The sequence below is a fragment of the Pediculus humanus genome, genomic scaffold (assembly GCF_000006295.1).
Source record: "Pediculus humanus corporis 1103172108285 genomic scaffold, whole genome shotgun sequence".
In the NCBI taxonomy this organism is placed as follows: domain Eukaryota; kingdom Metazoa; phylum Arthropoda; class Insecta; order Psocodea; family Pediculidae; genus Pediculus; species Pediculus humanus.
In genome coordinates, this window is record NW_002987854.1 from 742,771 (window position 1) to 765,383 (window position 22,613).

General features: G+C 29.4%; 2 protein-coding genes across 2 annotated transcripts; both read right to left on the reverse strand.

The window, feature by feature from the left end:
* Window positions 1-3,304: 3,304 nt before the first annotated feature.
* Window positions 3,305-4,453, reverse strand: Phum_PHUM527180 (uncharacterized protein; the record flags this gene model as incomplete). The annotated part of the gene is made up of 2 exons (XM_002431364.1): window positions 3,305-4,112; window positions 4,407-4,453. 2 exons carry the CDS (start codon window positions 4,451-4,453, stop codon window positions 3,305-3,307), a joined length of 855 nt encoding a protein of 284 aa, XP_002431409.1.
* A 6,797-nt stretch (window positions 4,454-11,250) lies between these two features.
* On the reverse strand, window positions 11,251-21,853 carry Phum_PHUM527190 (uncharacterized protein; the record flags this gene model as incomplete). The annotated part of the gene is made up of 15 exons (XM_002431365.1): window positions 11,251-12,660; window positions 12,743-12,898; window positions 14,469-14,951; window positions 15,041-18,048; window positions 18,128-18,428; window positions 18,519-18,624; window positions 18,700-18,926; window positions 19,013-19,135; window positions 19,214-19,477; window positions 19,563-19,854; window positions 19,980-20,167; window positions 20,277-20,512; window positions 20,603-20,829; window positions 20,910-21,052; window positions 21,806-21,853. The coding sequence occupies 15 exons, from the start codon at window positions 21,851-21,853 to the stop codon at window positions 11,251-11,253; spliced, it is 7,212 nt and encodes a 2,403-aa protein (XP_002431410.1).
* Between the last annotated feature and the right edge of the window lie 760 nt (window positions 21,854-22,613).

Consider the following 22,613-nt stretch of genomic DNA (forward strand, 5'->3'; position numbering starts at 1 on the left):
TATTTATTTATAATCCTGTATTATAATTTCATGCTCGCTAATAAAATGTCGTCTAGTTAATTGCATTCCGCCATTTTTATTTAAAAAAAAAAAAAACCCAAACGAAGAAAAAATTTTTAATTTTTTTAAAAATGCCACGACAAAAAAATTATACCCGTTCTTTTGTTGTTGTTGTTCGATTTGTTTGTTGTGTTTGTTGTGTTTTTATTTAAGAGTCAAATAATTATTTCGGGAAATAATCAATGACACCGATCAAGGTTTATAAAAAAAAAATAATAATAATCAAAACCGAAAGTAATTAAATATGGCGGTAAATAATAAAAAGGTTGAATCGGATTGAAAATGCGAGGGGTTATTAATCACAAAACAAAACCCTTCACCTCTCCTCCTCCTCCTCCCCCCTTAAAACATAATTATGTTGAACTTTATTATCATCATTTTCCCTTGCCGGAAAACTTAAAAACATTTCGAACAATTTTTTGTAAGTTAGTAAGGGGGGACGGACGGAAGGGGGTGCTTAATGAATTACTTTTACTGTTGTTAATAACAAATCAAAACCCCGGACATTTTTTTTAAAAAATGTTCAGTAAAGTGTGAGGTGAACGAACCTTAAATAATAATGATAATAATTACAATTATTAAATTAATATATATAAATCACACATTCATCGATCTCTTTTTTTAGTTTTGTTTCGTTTTGTTTTGTTTTGTTTGTCGAACGAGAGAGAGAGAGAGAGAGAGAAAAAAAAATTATTATTATTATTATTTAATTAGGGCATTAGTACATTTTCGGAGGGTCGTGTAAAAAACTAAAAAAGGGCGGGAAATTAATTTTTTGCGTTTTTCCGCGTACGTTTTCTTTTTCTTTCCTATTGTTAAAAATCACATCTGAACTTTTTCGGTTTCGATTATGTTGTAATTTTTTCCGGGGTAAAACAAAAAAAAATTTCCAAAATGGCGAATTTATTTATTAAATAAATGTCGCGAGTAAAATTTAAAAATCATTTTGTAAATTCTATGAGTGTAATTAAAATAGAAAAAAAAAAGGAAAAAAATTTTTTTTTAATGTTCGACATTAAAATCCTCCTGCCCTGGTCAACGCTTATGAATAATTCATCGATTTTTTTTCTCCCTCCCCCCCGTATCCTTTCTTCCCCCCACGTAATAAAATTCTACGATTGTTATCTTATTTTACTGTTGTGACGTATTAATAAAAAAAAACGGTTGACGGTTTTTTTAAAATTTTCTTTCGAAGAAATCAATGGAAAATTTCTGGTCGTCAAACTTTTTTTCCCGTTATATGACAAAATAGTGTTAAAAAATATTTGGTTGTTGTTGTTGTTGCATACATACGTCTAATTGAACTGTCATATGTCATTGTTGTCAAAAAAAACAAACGAACAAACAAACAAACAATAAAAAATAATTTACCGCACGATAGTAATATAAAATTTAATAAAATAAATAGTCCAGACGACGTACGTTTAACACACGACACAAACCGTTTCACGCGGGATTTTTTTTTTTTTTTTCCTCTACATCAATAATGATAATGATGATGATGTTAAAAAAAAAAATCGTTACGGTCTACGTACCATCAGGTACAGAATTTTTAAATGAAGGTATTTTTCTCAATTTAATACGACAGTAATAAAAACATCAAATCAAAAGCGGTGGAATTTAAACTATTTAATTTTTTTTTTTTTTATTAGTTAAAATATTAATTAATCGATTTATGTTTTATTAAAAAAACAAACAAAAAAGCAACAACCACAACAACAACAACAACAACAAACGGTTTAAACGTAAGAAAAAAAAAATATTAAATAAAAAAATTAAATAAAAAAATGAACAAAAAAAAAACATTTTTTTGATGTTCGTTAAAACATTTTGTAACTTACGGTAATATTTTCCTTTTCACTCTCTCTCTCTCTCTTTCTCTCTTTCTTTCTATATTTCTCTATCTCTCTCTAAAAACTTCACAAAACTTTTTTATAAAAAAAAAAAAAATTTTATACACACACACACCCACCTTCATGCGGTGTTAGCGTCATGCAAATTGACCATTCACTAAAATTTTTTTTTTTTTTTAATGATTTTTGTGTTCTTTCTGCTACCACGTGAAAATATAACTTCTGCCCCTGCGCAACTATATTCATAAAAACAACTACAAACAAAAAAATACTAATCCAGTATATATAATACTCTCGGATCTGTATCCTCTCCCCTTCCCTCTCCTTCCCGTTTTATTGTGATGTATGTTAGTGGGGGAAGGGAGGGGAAAAATTTAGGATATCGAATTAAAGTTTGCTAATACACACACAGAATCGGTTTCAGAATCTCGTTTACCCAATTAAAAATCATCTTAAATTGCAAAAAGAAAAATTAATGCCATTTGGGATTTAACCTTTGTTTTTTTTTTGGAGGGGGGAAGGAAGGGGGAGGAGAAGGGAAGATCGTATCGATTTCCCAAATTTAAAAAAAAAAATAAAATGGAATTTTAACACGCTCTAAAACACACGAAAATAATTTGCGACATTTTTTTTGTGGACAAATCCTCGACGACGAGAAACATTTAAAATAAAAAACGAGGGAAATTTCCCTTTGGGGGGAATGGTGGTGTGGGGAGGAAGGGGAGAAAAGAAAATCTTACCTCAGAACCCTCAGAACCATCTAGTTGGAAAATTTATAAAATATTTTTTTTTTAAAGTGGAAAACGAGTTTTCGAAATGAAACAAAAAAAACAAAACCACCGACATCTTTTTATTTAATTTAATAACTACTAAATATTCAAAAAAAAAAAAAAATGGGGGACCTTCGCCATTTTTTTTCTTTTTCTTTACCTTTTTTATAAAAAAATTTTCCTTTTTCCCCTCCCCCTCCCCTCCCCTAAATTAAAGCTTTCGAGTTAAATTAAATTTTCGTTATGAATGAATCAAATTTTTTTGTTTTTGTTTTATGAGAAATTTAACATTTCGAAAAAAATTTTTTTTTTTTTTTCGTTATTTAAGGTTCAAATTCAGGTTCAAATTTTTTTTTATTTTTTTTATTTTTCGAAACCTTGAAAAATGATTCTTCCGTTAATTTATTGATTTTATTTTATCGATTTAAATCGATTTCTTAATCGGTATAAATTAATATTTATTATCGAAACAATAACAAAAAAAATTTTTTTTTTTTTTTTTAAATAATAAATTTTATTTATTTAAATAATTTAAATTTAATTACAATTTACATTTTTAATAATAATAATAATAATGAATGAACAAAACAACAAAAAATAATAATAATAATAAGTAAATTATCACATCATTTTGGCAAAATAAAAAGGAGCTGAAGGTTGTAAGAGAAAAGGTGCAAAAAGAGATGATGAATTTTCCGCAGCGGAAACATTATAATAACTACCACCGTTTGTATTATTGTTGTGGTTGTTGTTTGTCGTACCGTTATTGTTTAACGACGATGACGATGACGACGACTGATGAGATTTATGATTCGAATAAGAATTTTCGTGTAATTTACGAACGTGTTTTTTCAAATCGAAATTCCTACAGAAACCTTTTCTGCATATTTTACACGTGTATGGTTTTTTTTCATTGTGCGTGTGCATGTGAAAAGTCAAATTATACACTTGATGAAAAGCTTTAGAACAAACGTTACACTTATATGCTTTTTCCGTGCTGTGTGTCAATTTGTGATTTTTATAATTTCCCTTTTGGTGAAAACCTTTTCCGCAAAGTTCGCACACGAAAGGTTTATAACCGGCGTGTATTCGTGTGTGGGTGTTTAACGTCGAACTCCTATTGAAAGCTTTACCGCACGTTAAACACTTGTGAGGTTTTTCCGACGTGTGTATTATCTTATGCCTGCACAAAGTAGACGCTTGACGAAAACCTTTACCGCATATTTTACATATGAAAGGTCTTGCACCTGTATGTACAGGCATGTGCCTCGTTAAATTATAATGAGCGTTAAACACTTTACCACATTCCGAACACACAAAATTTTTTTGCTTGTTTGTCGTCAAAACCGTTTTGACATTTTTCCCCGAATTATTCCTTTCCGTATCATCATCCGATATTAATCGTGAATTTATTTTATCATTGCACTCTCTACTGTTATCAATCGGGGAACCTTTCGATAACACGGGTAACATTCTTTGCGAATTATTATTATTATTATTATTATAAAAAAATGGATATTGATATAACATGTAATTGGGACGTTGTATAACGTTCGGTACGTATTTTTTAAATGCGGAATCTATATGTACGGAATACGTAGGTGATGATGACGATGACGATGATGATGATGATGACGACGATGATGACGTAGTCGTTGAATTTTTTATATTTTTATCCTTTCCAGTATTTAATTGCATTATTTTTTCTATGGAAAAATTTAACGCTTTCGTCGATGTTATTCTCGATCGAGAATCTCCTTCTTCCACCATTTTTCTCAGAATATAATTTTCCTCTCGTTTTTTGAACTGTAAATTAAAAAAAAAAAATCATTAATTTCATATTTGATAATAATAATAATAATAATAATAATAATAATAATAATAATAATAATAATAATAATAATAATAAAATAATCCGTGGATATTTGTTAAAAAATTATTATTATTACGCAATTTTAAATAAACAATTAATTTTTTTAAAACAATTTCCCGTTTGTTCGTTCGCCATATTTGCTACATGGATTAAATTAAATATCCCATGGAAAAATATAAACAAAAACAAATAAAATCGGATAAAATTTTCTTTTTTTTTTGTTTGTTTGTTTGTTTGTTTGATCTCATTAAATAATATTCTCAAATTATAAGAAAACATTCTTGAGAAAAGGATTTATATTTATATATAAATATCGAAACATACATATCGAAATCGTTTTGAATTTTTTTATTAATAAAACAAACAAACAAACGAACAAACGAAATCGACAGGAAGGTAATTTTTTTTCTTTTATACCTTTAACGGATTCATTTAATCGGGTACGTAATTTTTGTCCTCGTACGACGTCCTTATCATCCCTTAATCATCCCTTTACTTTTTTACTCTATTATTAGAAAACTTACACGACCGACCATCATCACCACCCTTTGAAAATTAATAGCAAATATTTATACAACAGCGCAGATGGTTGGTGTGGTGCCTTGGGTTTTACAACAACAACCACTCGACAAACAAACATGAGTAAATAAAAAAAAAAAAAAAAATATGAAATCGATTCCTCCGGTTGTCTTTACAACGACGACGACAAAAAAAGAAAATTACATCGTCACCGTACATATTTATTCACAGACTATTTACTACTAATTGTAATTATTACTTATCATTATTATTATCATTCATTTTCCACAGAATAATAATAATGATAATAATCAAAGGAAAATTTTAAATCAACGGAAAATTTTTTTTTTTTCATTTTTTTCACCTTCCATCTCTTCGGTTATTTAAATTAATTGTAAAAAAAATCACCATAACGACAATTTTCCAACAGCAAATAATAATGATGATAATGATAGTAATAATAACAAAGGAGAAGTCAAACAATTTTTTATTTTGCTGATAATAATAATAATGATAAAAAAATCAGAGCAACAGCAGCATCATCATTTTTTTTCCCACATTAAAATTCATTTTTTGTAACGTGGCACCAATCGATTAATTGTAATTAATTTATAATAATAATAGTTATAATAATAATGAGAGTAATAATAATAATGATAGAAATATAAAGAAAAAAACTTACGATTTGAAGCCTAAAGGAAAAAAAAAAGGAGAAAAAAATTTTTTTTTTTGATTTAAAGTCCAGGTGGGAAATTTTTTTTTTGATTTAAAGTCCAGGTGAGAAAATTTTTTTTATTTTGTTATTAACGTTCCATGATAACTTTTTCCACTTCCGGTAATATTTTAAACACACTCAACGATAATTTTATTACGTAATAAAAACACTTTTAATTTTTTATTAAAAATCACACAAAGTGATTTATATTTTAATATGTAAATAATAATAATAATTAAAAACATTTTTTTATGTATATTTTCGTTAACGATTTACTTTTCCCGACAAAAAAAAATTATGAAAGAAGGAAGAAAATTTTTCGAAAAAAAAGGAAAAGCGAACGACGACGATGACGACGACGACGACGAAAACCCCGTAAAAAAAAGGAAAAAAAAAAAAACAAAAAAAAGGGAAAAAAAGGAAGAAGGAAAAAAAATTTTCTTTTTTTTTTTTGTTTTTTCTTCCTTCTTTTCCTTTTTTTCTTCCTTTTTTTCTTCCTTTTTTTCTTCCCTTTTTTCCCTTTTTTTTTAAATATTATTTATGACTGAACTTGGCAAAGAAGAAAACAGATGAAAAGCTTCTGCGTTAAAAATTTTATCCCGATTCATTTCGGCTCGGGGAGGAGCTTGAAAGATTTTCCAGGGTAATTTTCCAGAGTCCAATGATGATAAAATTTAGTCAACGTTTTTTACCAACGAATCAAATTTCCAAAGGCGGATTTTCATTTATATACATCAATTCTAAAACGTTTTATGTCCCCTTTTTTCTAAGGGATGAAGAAAAAAAATTTCCCTTTTATTTATTTTAATCCGAGGGGTGAAAATGAAATTTTTCTAATTTTTCTTTTTCCTTTTCCTACGTCACTCGTTTTTCATAATCATTTTTTCCTTTGTTTTCTTACCTTTTCGATGCCTCCTTTAAATTATAAAATTTCTTTCGAAGGACTCAAACCTTTCGGGCGAAAAAAAAAAAAATTGTCATTCTTACGTATAAATAAAATGACGTCACATTGACAAAAACCTTTCGTGCAACGATTTTTCTTCGATTCCTTACTGATAACGCGAGCACTAACAAACGCTGATAACAGATCGAACCTAACGTCGAACCTTAATTTAATCGATCCAAAAAATTACCCTTTTAAAAACAAAAAAAGGGTTATAAGAATTCCGTAGAATATTTTTATTTATTATTATCATTATCATTATTATTACGTAGAAATTTTCCTTGAATTTTAGTTTAATGAAAATTTTGCACTTTTGTTTAAGTCGTGACAGCAGACAAAAAAAAATTTATTTAAGTTACATAAATTTTCATATAAAAAATTGAATTTTAATTTAAAAAAAAAAAAACAAGTTTTCAAAACGTTTTCCTTTGAAATGAAAATAATAATAATAATAATATTCGCCCCGTTCGTAAAATTAATAATAATAATAATAATAATGTTGTGCGGAAAATAAAAAGAAAATTTTTTTTTTTTTCATTTTTTTTTTTTTTCAATTTTTTTATTTAATTCTCAAAACGTTCAACGCGTCAAATAAATAAAAAAAAGAAAAAAGTTGAAGTGCAAATGAAGCTTGACAAGAGAATAATAATAATAATAATAATAATAATAATAATAATAATAATAATAATAAAATTTATTAATTCAAAAAAAAAGTAAAAAAAGAAAAGAAAAGAAAATTCGTATTAAAATCGAAATACCGGATGTAAAAGGAAAAGAAAAAAAAATAAATAAAATTTTTTTTTATTTTTATTCCGTTTTGCTCTCTCTCTCTTTCACTCTTTCACTCTCTTACTCTTTCTTTCTCTCGTTTCCCCCCCCCTCCTTCCTTTTCGCTCTTAGTGCCACGACAATTTTTTTTTTAAATAAAAAACTTTTCAACCCTTCTTTCACTACCTCCATTTCTCTTTTTCCCTCTTCCCTTTTCCTCAGTTCGCGCTATCTCTCTCGCTCGGATTTTCCCCAACCTTTCTTTTTCCTCCCCTCCCCTTCTCAGTCACATTTCCATTTTTGATCCTCTTCCTTTTACCCCCTCACTCGTCTTCCCCGAGTGAAAATTTCGACTCCTACATTCATTTCAATTTTCATCCGACTACGACGACGACGCATGCATTCGGATGGAAGGGGAGGAGGGGGAACGACACGTTTTACACCTTTTTATTTTTATTTTCACCCTCTGCGCTGTCGGTTAAAAAAAAAACGCTCACCCAAAACCGACAGCAGTAAATAATAATAATAATAATAAAATTAGTTTTATGTTGTTTCATAACACAAAACAATTTAAATTGATAATTATATCGTCGTTGACCCTTTTACCGTCGTTTGACAATATCCGTCGTAGCCATATTAATCACCGCCTTCTTTGACCGTTAAAATTAATTTTCCTTTTTTTTCTTTTCATTGTAAACAAATTGTGGGGGACGTCTTGCTGTCGTGACCCCCCATTTAAATATTTATTATTATTATTAATAATCTTTTTTATCGTTTATATTGATATTAAATTAATTGATTTTATACTTTGAAAAATAATATTAATAATAATAATAATAATAATAATGATTATACGTGTATTGCTTTTCTCGAAATAACCATATTAATAATGATAATTATTATTACATTAAAAATGAAAATATATTAATAAATAAATAAATAAATAACTTTAATAATTCTACGTGGTTCTGGTGATGGTGGTTGGGGTGGTACTGATGACGTTTTTATTCCCTTTAAGATAATAATGATGATGATAAAATAATAATAATAATAATAAATAGGTAAAAATTTTCTATTTTTTTAAAAATAAATAAATAAATAAATAAAAAGGTGAAAAAATAAAAAAAAAATTTTCTTTTTTTTATTTATTTATTTTCCTCCCACGTCAATTTAAAAGGAAATAAAAATAAAAAATAAAAAAGAAATAAGAAAAATCAATAAAATATTTGGTTCTGACAAGTTAGAAGAGAGCCTTTTATATTGTTTAACAAAGGAAGAGCCCCACTCCCTCTTCCCCTCCCCGCTCTCCTACCCACTCTCCCTTTCCTCCCTTCATTTCCACGCTACATATAATCCCATTATGTTACGACGGGATGTTTTTTCCAGATGATTTCATTTTCCTTCTTTTCATCCCTATACCAACACACACACACGTATATGTTTATCTCTTTCTATCACATCATTCTATCCTTTTCTTTCTTCCTATTCCTCTTCATCTTCTTAAATCATATTTATATTTATTTTTTACTCTTAACCTTACCTTCCGTCATCCATTTTTATTTTCTCTTTTTTATTTATTTATTTATTTATGTTTTTTTTTGGATTAATGTCACGTGACCAATAATAACACGCGGATTATTATTAAAAGGTTTAAAAGGATTTGGATGATTTCCTTTAAAATTTTTTAAATTTCAATTTAAAAAAAAAAAAACAACAAAAAAATTTAATTTGTCAAATTTTTTTTTGTTATCTATTAATTAATTAATAAATAAATTATTTTTTACAACTAAAAAAAAAATTACAATAATTAAAACTTATTTATTATTACAATTCGTGCATTGATGAAAAGAGAGAGAGAGAGAGAGAGGGAGAAATAGAAGAGAGAGATAGAAATTAAATAAATAATTTTTTTTTTTCAATTAAAGCTACCGTAAAACTTTTTTCATATAAAATCAATATTAATAATAATAATTAATTATTAATTTCAAAAGAAAATAATAATAATAATTAATATAAAGCTGTCGTCGTATTATTATTATTATTATTAATAAATAAAATAAAATTCGTTACACCGAAAAAAATTATAAAAAAAAAAATCAGTCTTAATTAAAAGTCGATAAATAAAATCAAAATAATAATAATTAATAATTAATAATTAATAAATAAGAAAAGAAATCATCATTTTTTTTATTTATTTATTTAATTAATTAATTTTTTATTATTTTAGTACAACGAAATCACAAATAAATAAATAAATTTATTATTAAAGCTTTAATAAAATTTTTTTATTTAAACTTCTACACATCATCTAGAATTATTATGATCTTAAAAATACAAATAAAAAATTTAAATAAATAAATAAATTAAAAAAGAGAGATAGAGAGAGAGAGGGAGAGAAAGAGAAAAAGAGAGAGATCTCAACGGTTTTTCACACCACACACTTTGTATTTTAAAAAAAAAAACGGTTTTGATGTTGATATATATATTTCATTTTATCATCACTATCACTACCACTAAAACTTCCAAAACAAAAAAAAAAAAATGTCGTCGTAATAATAATAATAATAAAACGTTTGTTGTATAAAACAATTTTTATGTAACATTGCACTAAAAAAATAAAAAATAAATAACTTTTTTTTTGATTATTATTATTATTTTAAATTTACATTTTGTTGATAATGTTATCAATCATTTGGTTTCTTTTTAATAAATTTTTATTAATACATAAGTGAGAACTTATTAATAATAATAATTACACGAAATAATAAGTGATAATCGATAAAATAATAATAATAATAATGAGACATAACGTGGGCTTGATGTAGGCTTCCAGTGATACACACACACAAAAAAAAATTTCCTCTTAAAATTGGGGAGAATAAAAAAAACAAAACGAATTTAAGGGATGATAACTCACCGCACACACCCCCTCAACCTTACGAAAGTGTGAGCGTGTGCGCGTGGTAATGGTTAAAAGGGTAACACCTAATTCAAATTAAACCTTTATTACTCCTTTCATTCCAAATCGAAAACATCGTTTTGAACATGGTCACCTTCACCCCTCCCTCCCCCCGGTTAAACTTTCTTCCTCCCCAAAATTAATAATAATAATAATATTAAAAAAACAAATACCACAAACATTCGTGTAACGATTCAAATAATAATAATAATAAATTTTTTTGTTTTTTTTGACTTTTGTGAAATAACACATATAAACGACGACATTTTTTTTTTAAATTAATTTATTACCGTAATAATAATAATAATGATAATATTTTTCTTTAAGTAAATAATTATAAATAAAAAAAGATTTTTTTTCCTTTTTTTTCCATTTTTTTTTTATACACAATAAACGCTATACGCGCTTCAAAAAAAAAAAAAAAATTTTTTTCTGTTTACGCAATGTAATTAAGAAAAGGTTTTATACACCCTGTGTATTACCCTAATATTATTATCATCTATTTTTTGTTTAATATTATATTTATGTATATATATATATATATAAAATTGCAATGAAAAGTAACAATCATTATCATCATCATCATCATCATTTGTGATAATATTTACATAGAATTTACATACGATTTCATCATAATCATTATTAGCATCCTCGTCGTCGTCATCATCATCAATATCATCATCATCATCATCATCATCATTATAATTATTTTCTTTTTTTTTAATGGATAAAATTAAATTTTACATCACTATGGCTACTGGATTTTCTAAAAACGATAAGTATATATATTTTAATGCGAGGAAGATACGCAAACTTGAAGAACCGTCACTCCGCTCGAACTATCCTCGCTACTCGGTAAAGGTTCGGTACTATCTTCGACAAAATTGGTATCGTCTCCATCGGAAAATGATTCTTTATTTTTGCAAACCGTTTTTTTCCTTTTAGAATTTGTACTCGTGGGTGGATTCGAACGACGACGCGGTGCTGGTCGGTTGTTCATGTCCGGAGAATTACGGAGTTGAACCGCGTATTCCTCTAAAATTGCGTATATCTTTTGAGCTGTGTTGGCATCTTCTTGTGGTTTCTGTTGCGGTTTTGCAACGGGAGGAGATTTCGATGGATTAACAACCGTTTTAACGTTTCTAGATTTAGATTTGGGTGGTGTTTTACAAGAAGAACTACCCGAACCCGAATATGATACCGAACTCACGCCACTGTTCGGACTCGATGAATTTTGAGATGTTATGCTCGGAGCCGGTGACGTCGATGGTTGGGCATAATTCGTGACGACGACCAAAGGTTTCTGTACGTTTGCCGATGTTGGTGTCGAACGACTCACGTAAGCAACGGCAACGTGAGATGAAGAACTGTCATCGATGGATAATTTTGGATTTGCCGTCAGTATTAATCTTTTTTCCGGTTCTTTTTCCATCGTTAAAGGCTTGCTGTCAACTTTTTGTGTGAAAATCGTTTGTTGATTCGGTACCGCTGATGTTATTATCATTTGCGGCTTGTGAAGCATCAATTGCGGTTGAACCAAAACCGTTTGTTGTACCGGTTGAGTGTTGGTTCCTCCCGTTTGAACGTTCACTTGGGGAGGTAGTGGATTTTTACTCGTGGAAACATTTTCAATATCCGGCAAACAATTACCCTGTTGTTCTTCCATTTCAAATTTTAACTTCGTTTCCTCGAATACATTTTCAAATTCTTTTATATCTTTCATGAGTGAAACGGTTTCGTGTTCTGAAACGGATGCCGATGGACTCGTGGTATCGTTTTTCAATGTCGTTTGATCCACTTCGAGTGGCAACGAACACATTTTCCCCGGATCCATATTTAAATCATTTTTAACATCCATTTTAACGGTTGGATTTGTTTTCGTAGTGCTGGCAACTACACTTATAGGCTTTATTGGAAGACTTGTCAAATGGTGAAGAAGCAAAGGTTGTCCGCTTTGCAACAATAAATTCTGATCTTGATTATTTTGAAGAACTAAATTTTGAGTTGGTTTTAATTGAACAATTTTCGGAGGATTAACCGAAGATGCCATTTTCCACACTCCTGAACTAGAAGGTATTCGCAACAGCTGCGTTCCCGGTGCCACGCCCCTCGTTCCGGTAGGTACGGCAGCCAAAAGTAAAGTTTGAGTGGGAGCCGCCGTTTGATCTCCAGGATTTTGAGTGTAAATAATTGGTGCAACCTGAAGATAAAAAAATTCTTTACCAGTTCAAAAAAAAAAAACAAATCGAAGCGATTTATTAAAAGACCGGAAAAACACGAACCTGACTTATGGTTGGGGTATTAATACGTCCGACAGCTCTTTGTATTACTATCTGAGACTGAGCTCTAGTTTCTGTTGTGTAAATAAATGTAGAACCGGAAACGGCATCTTGTGTTTTTAATTGTTTCGTCGTAACCGTATTGATGGAATTTACAGCCTGCAAAAATTTATACCTTTAATAATAATAATAATAATTTTTAAAAAGGAACAATTCGAAAAATAATCATATACCGTACCTTTAGAAAAAAAAGAAATGTTTTCAACAATGCATACCTTTTACAAAAAAAAAAAAACATCAAGCAAAGCATTCTTCTATATAAAAACGACTTTTCAACGGCGTTCACATAAAAAAAAAAAAAAAAAAACATATTTTCACATGTAATTTTCTTTTATTTCGGCAAACCTCGGGAAACTTTGGAGCTGTTTAAAAGGTTTTCCAGGAAGTAATCATAGGATAATCATCATTTACATCCGATTTAAATTATTTCTGGTCATTTAAAAAGTTTTTTTTTCCCTCCATTTTTTACACGCGAAAAAATTGGGCTGTTGTGTACATTAACAATATTTAATTTACGATTTTTTTACATTCGTAAATTTTAAATTTAATGACGTCATCAAAACATTTGACAACTTCGTCGCATCGTGTTTTATCCTGTAGAAACACGAGGAAAACTATGAGAGAGAAAAAAAAAGGGTTTTTAAGGAAAATTTTTTTAAAATATTTATTCACTACAGTTTTTTTTTTGGATTAAATTTCAATTTGATTCTTTTCCTTTTTTCTTTCGAATGATGATGATGATGATGATGATTTTTACGTTTGCCTTTGCAGATACCATCGAACAATCACAAAATATTCAAAGCTACTACTTACTTAAACTAATTTCAGTCGCATGCAGTCGTTTACAAAAAAATTTTTTTTTAAATAAATAAATAAAAAGCGGTGCACTGTTTCTATTCGATAAAAAAAAAAAGTAAAAAAGAAATTAATAATAATAATAATAATAATAATAATAATACTAATATCGGTGTTTTAAAAAAAAAAGGAAACAAATAAAAAGCATATATAAGAAGGATGTCGTGTGCGTATGTGGGGAAAAAATAAAAATAATAAAATGATAATTTAACACTCCCCCCTCCCCTACCCCCCCAAAAAAAAAACAACAACTACAAAACGTGTAATAAATAAAATATATATATATATATAAAAAATTAAATAATAATAATAATAGTAATAATACAATGTAGTTCCTTTTAAAAATACAAATCATTAAATATTTATTTTAAAAAGACCACATTATATATATGCATATCTATTTGCATAACAACGTCTTCTTAAAAAAAAAAAAAAAATAGAGAAAAGAAAAAAAGAAAATTTCATTTAATCAAACGAAAGCAAAAAAAAACCTTTCCCATTGAAAAAAAAAAAAAAATCTGATTTATCAAATCAATAAATAAGAAAAATTCTAATTATTATTATCATCCTGTCGAAACGACGGAAAATCATAGTAATAATAATAATAACAACAATAATCAAACTACATATACGTGAATATATATATATAAATCAGTCTTGAATAAATTTTTCAACTAAAATTTAAAAAAAAAAAGAAAATTTTCTTTTTGACAGTTAAAATCTAGCAAGCACAAAACAATAAAAAAAAAAATAAATACGTTTGGAAACCGACCTCATGGATTGATTACATTTAAATCAAGCGATCAAAACTAACCTGGAGCGTTGACGGCCCCGTTGTTGGTACTTTTCTCAACAGCTGTTGCACGACAGAAGACCTCGCGACTTTGGGCGCATTTGAATAATTGTTAAAATTCGTTTGTTGCTGCTGCTGCTGGGGTTGCTGTTGTTGTTGTTGATGTTGTACTTCCGTCATGTGTATTGTCGATATGTTTGCGGATTCGAGAGCCGCTCCCTCGTTGACTTTCCCAGAAGAACCCTCCTGCATATTCAATTTAACTTCTTTGTCAATATATACACTTTTTACAGGTTTTTGTACAATTTCTTCAAACGTGTTTGATGATTCCCTCGGTGTCTCGGTAACAGGAACTTGATTTAAAACGGTCAAAGAAGATGCTCTCGAATCATCCGATAATTTTCCATCTGATTTTTCCAATTCTCCATCATCGAAAATTTCTTCTTCCGCGGGTACCGCATCCGTGACATCATCCGTGGATTTTATTGCTTGAGGCATTTTGACCTACAAAATTTAAAAAATTTTAAAAATTTTTTTATAAATCGACAAATTTTTTTCAAGGCTCTCGAAAATTTCTTTTTATCTCATTGTACCTGGTATGATTTTCCAAATGCCTGATTAAATTTTGGTAGGGTTCCCGCAGGATCGTTAACGGCTTCTAAAACTAAATACTGGCACAAGGATTCCGATGAATTTCCATCAGTTTTATTATTATTATCCGAGTGTGAAGAATTTGCCGGTGATTGATGAGGAGAATCCCCGTTTGAACCGTTGTTTAAAGAATCTGAAGAACCATTTTTCTTTTTCTTCGGAGGAGGAGGAGATTCGTCACTACCATTTTCATCACTAATCGTTCTTTTAATGGCACGAAAAGTGATACATGTTTTCTGATCGTCTCTGAACAACAATTCATTGAATTTATTCGTCGACGTATTCTCGGACTTTTCGCCATCTCCTTCATTGTTTTGTACCAATATTGTTATTTTTTGATTGTTTAATACTTGTTTTTTAATAAAAGCGCTTTCCGTTTGTACCGTCGATGGACTAGAATTTGATTTATTCATTTTTTTGCTTTCTAACCCAATTTGCTGCTGGTTTCCAGCATTCAAGTCTTGTGGAGATTCAGTATTGTTTCCGTTGTTCGTTCCGACGCCGGCGGGTAAAGATTCGCCGGAAAAGTCAGAATTTTCCATCTGATTCAGTAACGATGAAATAACAGTTTGCGGAGTTTCAAAATTATTTTGCTTTGCCATCATATCGTTCGATGACGAACTCGCGTTGCCTGGTTGAATATCCTGCTGTAGTGGATTCACGACAGTGTAATGAATGGTACTGCTATTAGAATTTTGACTTATCATCACGTTTTGAACGCCGTCACCCTGATTGCTCACGTGAATTGAATTCCGGGAATTTGGTACTAAATACTGAGAAGTTGATGAGGTTATAGGAGATAAAACGTTACCCATTGGATTTCGTTTCAATACTGTCGCTAAAATATTTCTATTCGGCATCACGCTACTCGAATCTAATTTTACGGAAGGAGAGGAATTTATGATTGCTATGACATCACCGCTTTCTCCGATTGAATTTTGACTTGTTGCAGCGGTGGATGTATTCAATTCTACGTTTTCGAGAGATTGCGCACTTTGGTTTAAACCGGATCCACTCGGAACGATTCTTACTACTTCGTTAAAAGGTAATTTATTACTAATTGCATTCGAAGAAATGTAACTCCTATTGTTAAAAGCATTGGTCGTAGGAGTTCCTACAGGGCCAACGTTTTTCAATTCTAAGGTGATCGGAGCCACGCCAGAGACACTGTTAATAAACGCGGGGTGAGTCGATACGTCTTCTTGTTCTATAACAACTTTTTCTGTACTGTTGTTTGTTGTTTGGGCTTTGACAACGGATACATTGCGTTTTGTGCTTGAAGCGTCACTTACCAACGTATTCCTATTCGTAGCGGGTAGGTTTTTTTGCAGTATAACAGTATGAGGCGCTTTGGCATTGTTAACCCGAAATGTTTGTGGAACTTGATTTGTCAGTAAATTAGTTACGACAGAATTTTTCGCAACTGTATTATTTCGCGTCAAAAAATGACCGTCACCGTCTGATGCGATTCGCAATGTATTCGCTTTCGAAGTATTTATATAATTAACGTTAGATCCTGAGATAACACTTAACATTGTCGTTTCGTTTGAAGGCTTTGTTTTAGTTGCATCTACCTTGGATGGAATATTGCTCTGAGTAAGATTAGAATTTTCCAACGATGACCGTGAATTTGAAACTCCTTGAACGGAGACATCTGGAGTAGAATTTAAAGCCGCGTTGGACCTCGTTACATTCGAATTAGATTCTTCAATTTTTCTCACTTGTGTGACACTGTTTGAACCGGTAGTCACGTGATTGAATACCGGACTCATTCCATCTCTGATATTTTGAACTCCGAAACTTTTACCTAATATCACATTTGGTCTATCACTTTCGACAACAACTCTGGTGGCATCCACACCAGGTACGGTTACGACTCGAGCAGTTTGAACTGGTGCTCGAGCCGGTTGAGTGATTGCAAAACTTTGCGTAGAATTTTTTAAACTGTTAGAAGTAGTAATAAAGCCAACGACGGAGTTTGTTGTGTTTTGACAGTCTGTATTTTGAGCCGGACCAGTTAAATTGCTTTGGTTAAGAGAAGTTCTATTCACGATAGCCATGTATTGAGGTTGCCCAATAATTTTACTACCACCCGGTCTCACTCCAGTTGCTGACAAAATCTGATTAGTTGTAACGTAAGTTGTTCCGGATCTGCTGATCGGAGTAACTCTCGTCAAGGCTGAAGATAATACAGAAGCGTTTGTTGTAACGGGCGTACTCAGGTAATTAACTATTGCATTTTGATTTAAAGGCTGACTAGATGTAGGCGGTTTTCGAGATCCTTGCGATTCACCTTCCGTTTTAGGTTTCGATGTGGATGATGTTAAAGTCGTGTTTCGTGATACTGTGGAAGACGTTACCGTAGTAGTTTGCGTCGTCACAGCTGAGGATTGTACATTTTGAGATCCTTCCACTCCTTGAGAATCATGAACGTGAACAACATTTACCGTAGCATTATTAGTAACGTTAGGAATATTTGACACCGATATTAAATCTTCTTTAATCGTTCTTATCATATCATTGTATTTTTTCGTTTGAACCCCACCCGTTCTGAAATGCAGTTCCATGTCTTTACCTCCGAAAGAAAACCGTTCGTTTTGTGTGATAAATTTGTTATCATTGCAATCAAAAACCGTATTTTTGTTATTTAAAATCATTTTTCCCCCTAACGTATTCGAATTATAACAATTTTCATTAACCGATTCTACAAGTTCATCCCCTTTGGTTTTGTGCGCATTCGGCCGAAAAGCTCGTAATGACTTTAAAACAGCTTGATTACTTTGAGCATTATTAGCAGCCGCGGGTAATCCGTAAATTTTACTAGCTACTATTTCGGATGAAAAGCAATCGTTACTGGAAGATAAAGTGTTTGAATTATTTGCCATTTCCAATATTTTTAACCTTCCGAGAGTTTTTCTAAGATCTTTGGATTTAGCCCGTGATTTTTTACCTGAAATAATTAAAATCATTAGTCGTACTAGCCCCTTTTTTTTCTTTTGTATTTTCCAAAAAAACTATATATATATTACTTCGCTTTTGTTTTTGCCCATCGCTTCCTAAACTATCACTAACACTTCCTGAATCTGAAAATGATTTTAAACGTTTTCGAGGTCTTCCTCTCTTTCTGTTTCTAGGCCTGCTCCTAGAATCCTCTGAATCAGAAGATGATTCTGCGTATCGGCCCATTTGTTTTTGAGATCTTTTTAAAGCTGTTTTAATCAATAATTCTTCAGAATCGTCCGTATTACTCCTTTTGGAGTCGGTATCGAAATCAGTTTCAGTATTTTCATCTTCCAACCACTGTTCGTAACCTTTCTCAATGCAATCGGCCTGAAAAAGTAAAGTTTTTTTTTTTTTTTGAACAACTTCAAAAAGATTACAAAAAAAAAAAAATATTAAATATTACTGTGTGTGCCTTACTTCATCATCGTCGTTTTCAGGCCAATCTTTATATTGATTATAATCGATTTCTAAAAATTTTAATTCTTTTTTACCACTTTTAATAGTGTCTGCTTCATCCATATATCTGTAATTAAATTGAATTTAATTAAAATAATATTTTGAATTTAAAAAAAAAAATTATTTAATTAAAGTAACATACCTGAGACATCGACTAGATAATTCACCCCATTCTAATACCCACGTTAACAAATGATATCTATTTGAACCGAGTAAAGTTACAAGGTCGGCACAAACTTGGGGTGATAAGCCAAGTTTTTCGGCTTCTAATACTTGACTGGGAGCTGACAAAACATCGTAATTTAAACTTTCCGTAACCGTACTTCCTTTGATCAAAATTAAAGCGTCTAAACTTCTTTCCTTCTTTTTCTAAATAATAATTAAAATAAGTTAAAAAGAGTTAAAAAAAAAAAAAAAAAAAAAACAATAAATGTATTAAATGTAGCATTGTTTACTTGTTCACGATCCACGGATTTTTGAGAAGTTGGAGTACCCGTAAAATCTCCGCATTGGAAGCAGAGTTCTCCTTCTGGACCAACACCATCGTATGGCAAATGTAGGGCACATCGATTGGATATCTACATTAGGAAATTTGTAAATAATTAATTCATAAAATCTCGGAAAAATCTCAAAAATTTGACTAGACTAAAACAAACCTCAACAAATGCACCACTATCTTGAGAATCATTATTCACAGAATAGTCTGTTGTCGTTTCTTTTCCCTCAGTTTCTTCACTAGATAAAGATGATAAACCTTCAGAGAGAACACCAACTTCAAGACTTTCCTGAGATGTGGAATGTGGAGATAATTTACCACTGGCTACAGCTTCTTCTTCAACTCTTTGATAAATTTCAGTTGATGGATGTATTGAAAATGCAGTAAGTACAAACTCTCGCCTAACTCCACTGTGATCTTTCACCTAAACAGGAAAAATATTATGAGATATTTACAAAAAGTAAAATTACATTGCAAAATGCAATTCGAAAATAAATTTTATTACTCACAAGATCTGCCAAGGCTAAAAATTTAGAAGCTAAATGTTTTTCATAAGCCGTCATTTGATCTTTATCATTTTGAAGTTTGACTCTTTCTAAATAATTAATATCAGCAGTCAATGCCCTAATATATAACTCCATGATTAAAGAACTATAAGTTTGATTTCCCAACTTTTGAGACAGCTCGGTTAAAACTTCTGCCATCAAATAAATGTGTTCGGAAGTTTCAGCTGGTTGCATTACTTTTCGAACTTCATTATCTATGTCATTTTCTGCAGGGTTACATGTAGACAGCCACTCACTAAAAAATTATGATTTAATCATTTAGTATAAAAGAGTTTAAAATATAAATTAAGTACTGTCAAATTAAAATAAAAACATGCACAAAACGAATAAAGTTAATAAAATTAAATAAAGTGTACATACTTGATTAAATTTTTTAGATGATTTGAATTAGGTATGGTTCTAGACAGCATAGATATTGTAACAAAATATCTTGAGGCCACTGCAGCAACTTGATGTGAAAATTTCCATATTTTTTGCTCATGAATATCACTTCGCTTTTTAAGGCGAACAACAAGATAATATCCATTGTTGATGGATACCGACTTTAACTGAAATAAATTTATACAAATTTTAAAATCACATGATCTATGATTTAAAACAAAAAATTATGTTAAAAAATAGTAAAAAAAAAAAAATTTTATTTAATGATTTACTTACAGCATTAATGATACACTCTAATTTTTTATATTTGTATAAGAGGCAGAGGTAAATATCAAAAATAAAATTGTACTCATTAATTGTAAAAAAACTCATTAGGGCAACATTTCCATTACTAAGTACTCCAAAGCAAGCTTCAGCAAGCTTTATAGCAACTTTTTCACACCTATTTGAACACAACATGGTTAATCTAGTGACTATTAAAAGACCCCTTTCTGATTCGCAGAATTCAATAACTGAAAAGATATAAAAGCATTTCATTAAAATCCACTCACATTTTTTTTAATCGTTTCAGTTAAAAAAAAAAAAAAAAAAAAAAAACTTACTTTGTTCTGGTGTTGCTGGACTGGGATCTTTATGTAAAATTCTTTCGAGGCTTGGTAATGTCCATGGATCATTAACTAATTCGACTAATTTTTTAAATTTTTTATTTAGCCATGGCATTTCTTTACATAAATCTGTTCTACAACGATTAAGCATTTGCATCAAATGAGTTTTTGACACAGGTGACATTTTTGGCCATTCTCCTTGCAGCATTATATTTAATGTATCTCTGTAATATTAATATTTTTTTTTAAAGATAAAAAAAACCAAAATAATATCGAGTTATAGCCGATAGAGTTTTGAACTTACTTATACATTTTTTCCACAATACAAATGGCAGCCAGTGGTCGCTGTTCTTTGGCAGATGCTGCTATTCTTTCCCAGGTCATAACAAGCACATTTACTTTATCTGCATATTTCTTTTTATCATTTTCTAATGTTTCTTTCAGTCTCTGAAAAGGGGGAAAAAAAAAAAAAATTATTATTTTCTGAAAAAAAAACTTGGCATAAAAATAAATTTTAAATTAGACACAAAAATGAAATTACCACAACAAATATTAAAAAACTTTTTTTTTTATTAAACATTTTTAACTGATATTAATATTATTAATCACTCAAATTTAAGCACCTAAAGAATTTTAATTAAAAACTTTGTTTTAAAAGTTAAAGAAAAAATATTTGAAACATTATTAAGTATTTTACATATTTTCAAATTGCAATTTTACAAAATTTCGCGGCTTTAATTTATTACAACAGTATCAGAATATATATTAAGTAATTTTTATGTTTTAATCAGGTATATCAATCTACATATCTGACTAGGAGCGCTATAAAAATATGATTTTGTTATAATTTAATGATATTAAAATAAACAAGTACTTTAATCCTACAGTTAGAATTAAAAGCTTAGTATAAAAAAATGAAAACGAAAAAATGAAAAAACCATGAACTTTATTCTAAACATTTGAAGTAAAAATAAATGTACACGAAATTCAAGCTTTTTTCGATAAACATACACAAACTATTTAATTTCAACCATTTTGTAAATCGATAAGTTAACTCTTCATAAGATAAACAAGGGATTAGAAAAATTTAAAATGCATTTGTATGCAAACAAAATACAACTATATTATTATTAAAAATTAGATTTGTCAAATTTTTTTGTAACCAAAAATTTTTTACATTTCACAATTTAATACACGTACCTTCAACATTTGAAGAACGTGATTGTTTCTCTGAGCGACGTGTGTCATTTTATGACTTTGGCTTTTACACATACAACGAAGCCATTTTTCTTTTTAATGGAGTGTATTGGATTTTGCATGTGACGTCAAAAGTAAGAGTACTCGCCTATTATTAGGATATGGCTGCATTAAAACAAAAAAAACTAACATTTACTTTCCTCAATGTTAATTCGTATCTAATAATTCCATTATATTATTTATTTAAAAATACATTTTCATTTTTTACACCGTTTTATAATTAATATTTAAAAACAAACTGATTTTAATTTTAATGACACGTTTTTTTTAAAAAAAACTATATTGTAAAAAACGCGCGTTTCTATATATATACAATATTTTACATTTAAAAAGTTTTCTTTTAAACGAAAATTCCTTCGATTTTGATTTTAAAATGACGTTTTAATAAAAATATCTTTTAAATTTATAAATCTTACATTTTATTTTTAAGAAAATATTCATAGATAATCAAAATTTTTTGAAATTTATAACAACTCCTATACGGTTGTACAGTAAAGCCTTAATATTTTTTTAAAGTTATTAACTCATTACCGAAAAAGTAATTTTATAAAATTACTTTTTAAAATACGATTTTTATAAGAATTGTATAAAAAATAGTAATAATAAAACGAAATGAAACAAAAAATAATATCAATTTCACCTTTTTGAATTCCCCTTTTGAAAAATGTTTATTTACTCTATGGAAATAGAAACGCGCTTAGTTAGGGTTTCTTGAGAACGATAAAATTGAGTAGGATGACTGTGAGATTGA